The 4,629-nt window shown below is 58.0% G+C and overlaps 1 protein-coding gene across 1 annotated transcript; it reads left to right on the top strand.

Annotated features, from left to right (window-relative positions):
* Positions 1 to 3,196: 3,196 nt before the first annotated feature.
* On the top strand, positions 3,197 to 4,283 carry LOC123141854 (receptor-like protein kinase FERONIA). Its single transcript, XM_044560920.1, has one exon. It carries the CDS (start codon positions 3,267 to 3,269, stop codon positions 4,248 to 4,250), a length of 984 nt encoding a protein of 327 aa, XP_044416855.1. The 5' UTR covers positions 3,197 to 3,266; the 3' UTR covers positions 4,251 to 4,283.
* The last annotated feature ends 346 nt before the right edge of the window (positions 4,284 to 4,629 follow it).

Here is a 4,629-nt window from a genome sequence, read left to right as displayed (position 1 = left end):
GGAGTGACTCTTTGTTGCATGTTGATGGATATTTATATGATCCAATTATGTTATTATTGTTGAGAGAACTTGCACTAGTGAAAGTATGAACCCTAGGCCTTGTTTCCTAGCATTGCAATACCGTTTGTGCTCACTTTTATCATTAGTTACCTCGCTGTTTTTATATTTTCAGATTACAAAAACCTATATCTACCATCCATATTGCACTTGTATCACCATCTCTTCGCCGAACTAGTGCACCTATACAATTTACCATTGTATTGGGTGTGTTGGGGACACAAGAGACTCTTTGTTATTTGGTTGCGGGGTTGCTTGAGAGAGACCATCTTCATCCTACGCCTCCCACGGATTGATAAACCTTAGGTCATCCACTTGAGGGAAATTTGCTACTGTCCTACAAACCTCTGCACTTGGAGGCCCAACAACGTCTACAAGAAGAAGGTTGAGTAGTAGACATCAGGGCGTACCTGGCGTCGTAGTAGAGGTCGTCCGGGAGGAGGCGGCGGCGGAGCTCACAGCCGCTCACCGGGACCGGCGGGATCGGCACGTGGCCGGCGGACAAGTGCCAGTTGTTGGGGAGGTGGACATCGCTCCAGGGGAGCGGCGTCCTCGTCTCCCAATAGCGGCGGCATACGGCGGCCTCGATGTAGTGCCGGTCGCGCTCGTCGGGGCCCGTGGGGGCGATGGAGAACGCGGGCGGCGCGGGGGCCCGACGCGGTGGTGATGCGGGCTCCTCCTTCTTCACGGAGCCGCGGCGGCGTCCCGACGAGGAGCCAGCCTCCCGGTCGTGCTTCCCCTTGCGGCCGTAGTTCCATAGCCCCATGGCTGCGAGGCTGCCGGCCGGCGAGTTCGAGGCTAGGGTTTTGGGGTTTGGGGTTGTCGGGTTTCGAGGAGGCCGCGGGGTGGAGTGGGCGAGTGTGGACGACGACCGGTCCACGGCTTCCCCATTTAAGAAGGACCGTGACCGTTCGCTTGGGGGATGACAGGCGGGCCCGGCCGCGCGTGCGCGTTGATGTTGGCGGGTGGGAGGTAGGTGGCCGCCTGCCACGCGGCCCCGACGCGGACGAGTGACGCGTCCGTTTGGTGTCCGCCGCGACCCAAACCCGGCACATGTTTGCGCTCGAAATGGGTCGGCCCGGACACAAAACGGACCAGATGGGTCCGGGTCGTCACACGCTGGGCCGCCTCATTTGTTCCTTTTACCCCAAACGGACGGGGCCGGACGGGATGGGGTCGCGCGGTGGAGTTGGCCTTACACGTGAATATTCCCCTTCCACTTCCCTGTTGAATTCCCCTTCCACCTAAACAAACAAAGGAATAAAACTCTCTAAGCCTTAAACTCCCATTCCGTCTCCTCAATTCCACCGAACCAAACACGCTGAGAAGGTTTGGTTCCACGGCCATCTTGTCTCGTTGCCTGCAGTTTCCAGCTTTTTCCTCGTTTACTTGAGCGAGCCGATTAGGTTGGCCTCCGTTGGCAAGGCTAGCCTTGCCTAGCTAGGTGCGTGGGCATGGGATCCAAACACGCCCATATTTATTCCTCAGCTAGGCCAGGCTCCATCAGATGACTCGTAGAGAACACAAAAATGCTGCGAGTAACCAAAGAGGGATGAGCGTAGGAACTTTTGCCCGTCACTAGTGAAGTCTGTTTTAAACCTTGTGGATGTAGAGCGTGACGTAAATGAACCCCGACGTTTAAATCCTTGAAGTCCATACCCTAACCTCTCTAATCCTGGTTGTAATCGCCCCTACGCCAGGATTAGGACTGGATGTGCTGACGTGGCATCGGTAAAGGATGGGATTGCAAATTAAAAATGTCACACGAACGCCGCCGCCGCCGCCGCTCCAGCTGCCATCGAGCTCCTTTGCTAGCTCTGCCCCTGCGCCAACCCGCGCAACACCGCTACCGGCATCACCAGTTCGTCTTGGCGTCTGTGGCGTTTTGAGGTGGTGGCTTGCAATTGAAACCAAAACGCTAGTCCATTAGATCAAATTCAGAGATTCTGATTTCTGAAGGCACGTCATCTGAATCTCAGTTCCAGTGGCTGCGTTGGAATGCATGCCACACCATCCATGATTTTTCTCAGGGTTTTTTTGACCACTCAATCATGACATTTTTCATGCAAATAATTGTAACTCGTATGCCTTTCTTTTGACATCCTGTAACTTGTATGCCTGACTGTTTGCTAACACTCATTCTGGTTTCACCAATCAAATCGCAAACAGTGGTCAATATTTTCCCCTTAAATAAAATAGACTGTACACAAATCATTATGATACAGACAGAAGAACAGAGGTAAGAAGGGGGCTGAGCAGCTGAGCTCCGACCATGATCACACGGCGGCGGCATGTATGAATCCAACGGCGATGTGGGCCATGCGGCCGTACTCACAGTCGTGGGCGGCCACGGGGACAGCGTTTGCCGGGGTTGAGGGCGTCCTCGCTGCTCCGCTTGGACGCCACCAGCGCCACCATGAGCTGCCCACAGGTCCGGCCGTACACGTTGACCTGCAGGTTGTCAAGCGCGTGGCGGAGCAGGTCGGCGGTGCCGCCGTAATGCTCATGCAGTGGTCGAACCGCGCGCTGTGCGACCAGTCGGTGTCGGCGGCGTCATCAGCCTCGAGCTCCACCAGGCACCAGATCGCCGATCTTGGGCTCCGTGCTGGCGGCATGTCGACGGCGATCCTTTGGCGAGCATCGCAGGCCTTGGATCACCGACGCGGCGGAGGCCTCGGCGTTGCGCGGGTCCACGTCAAGGGAGCGCACCCAGAGGTCGTAGTCCACGTCGTGGTCGTAGTCCGTAGAGCAAGCCAGGCAACCATGGGACCCACGCAGGTAGTCAACTCACCTCAATCCCGTCATTTCCCGAGCCATGTAGGAATCCCGTGTTTGGATAGGACCTGAAGGTCAAAAACGACTGTGATAAACAAGGTCAGGGTATGGACTTCAGGGATTTGGACTTCATTTGCGTCGCCCTCTACATTCTGAGGGTTTAAAACAGACTTCACTCCATCACGGACAGGCCAGGTGTGCGATGGCGCGATCGGTCTCGCCTCGCGCACGCATGGCGCACCTGCACGCACGGCTGCACCCCGTCCCCGTGTCAATGCCCGACTGATTCGCCCATGCAGATGCACAGGACTAGGTACCCAGCCGCCAAACGCTCCCCAGCACCCGCGCTCGTCTCTTCAACTCGATCACTCCTCCCTGCCTGACACTAACTGACCACAGATCTCCCTCTGCACTGCCGCACCGACGTACGTCCGATGCACGTGTTGGCGGCGGTCATGGGCGCCGCCGCCGCGGCCATCTGTTGCGTGGCGATGGCGGCATACCTGTACGTCCACGAGAGGAACAAGAAGAAGAGGAAGGGGGAACTCAACAACGGCGAGTGGCTGCCGGAGTACCGCTCTCCCGCCACCGGCGGCGGCGGCGGCAGGTCGTTCTCGTTCGCCGAGATCAAGGCGGCGACCCGGAACTTCAGCGAGGCGCAGGTGGTCGGCGTGGGCCGGCGGGGGAAGGTGTTCCGCGGCGTCGTGGACGGCGGCACCGCGGTGGCCATCAAGCTGGCGGCCGACCCGTCGCCGGGCCGGAGCGCGCGCGAGTTCCGGGCGGAGATCGAGGCGCTGCCCGACCTGCGGCACCGGCACCTCGTCCCCATCCTCGGCTTCTGCTCGGACAGGGACGAGACGATCCTCGTGTACCGGTACATGCCGCGCGGCACGCTGCGGGAGCACCTGCGAGGCAAGAACGGCAAGCCGGCGATGCCCTGGTGGCGCCGCCTCGACGCGTGCATGGGCGCCGCGCGGGGCCTGCACTGCCTGCACGCCGGCGGCGTCGTCCACGGCGACGTCAAGGCCACCACCGTCCTCCTCGACGAGAACTGGGTCGCCAAGCTCTCGGACTTCGGCCTCTCCAACTCGAAGCACGTCACGATGAAGTCCGACGTCTACTCCTTCGGCGTCGTGCTCTTCGAGGCGCTCATGGCGCGGCGACCGGCGCTGCTGACTGGGGACCAGGCCGTCAGCCTCGCCGAGCACGCGCTCGCATGCCACCGGAACGGCACCCTGCCGGACGCCGTCGACGCGGCGATCAAGGACCAGGTCGCGCCGGAATGCCTTGAGAAGTTCGCTGAGACCGCCGTGGAGTGCCTCGCGCACCAAGTCACGGAGCGGCCGGCCATGGGCGACGTGCTATGGAACCTAGAGTTGTCGATGCAGCTGCAGCTGATTAATCCCAAGAGGACGTAACAACGAGCCATCGTGTACAGCAAAATCAAATGTTCGCCGTGGGGTGGTTTTGGTGCTAAATTATTTTCCCAGTTTTGCTGGACGTAAGTCGCTGAATTTAGAATTTGGATCAGTTAATTCGGTAGAGAAGGAGGCAGCAGCTGCAGAGCACACTGGAGGCAGGTTTGATCTCATCACACATTTCTAGGCAAAACCGATGATGTGGCTAGTAATTAATGAGGAAAGAGAGGCATGCGGTAACATAACTAGTTACTGTAACATCACGCATACCAAGACAAGATGAATCAACAACCTAATAAATGAAGTGTTGCATGACACCACACATATGTTACTCCCCACTATAGACTAGTAACATATTTTTTCGAAACGGAGGCAAAAG

The sequence above is a fragment of the Triticum aestivum genome, chromosome 6D, assembly GCF_018294505.1.
Source record: "Triticum aestivum cultivar Chinese Spring chromosome 6D, IWGSC CS RefSeq v2.1, whole genome shotgun sequence".
In the NCBI taxonomy this organism is placed as follows: Eukaryota; Viridiplantae; Streptophyta; class Magnoliopsida; order Poales; family Poaceae; genus Triticum; species Triticum aestivum.
Note: the sequence above shows the minus strand (reverse complement) of the source record. Positions and strands in the feature narration are given on the sequence as shown.

Coding starts and splice junctions, on each gene's coding strand:
- LOC123141854 (XM_044560920.1), top strand. CDS start 3,267: ATGCACGTGTTGGCGGCGGTCATGGGCGCCGCCGCCGCGGCCATCTGT.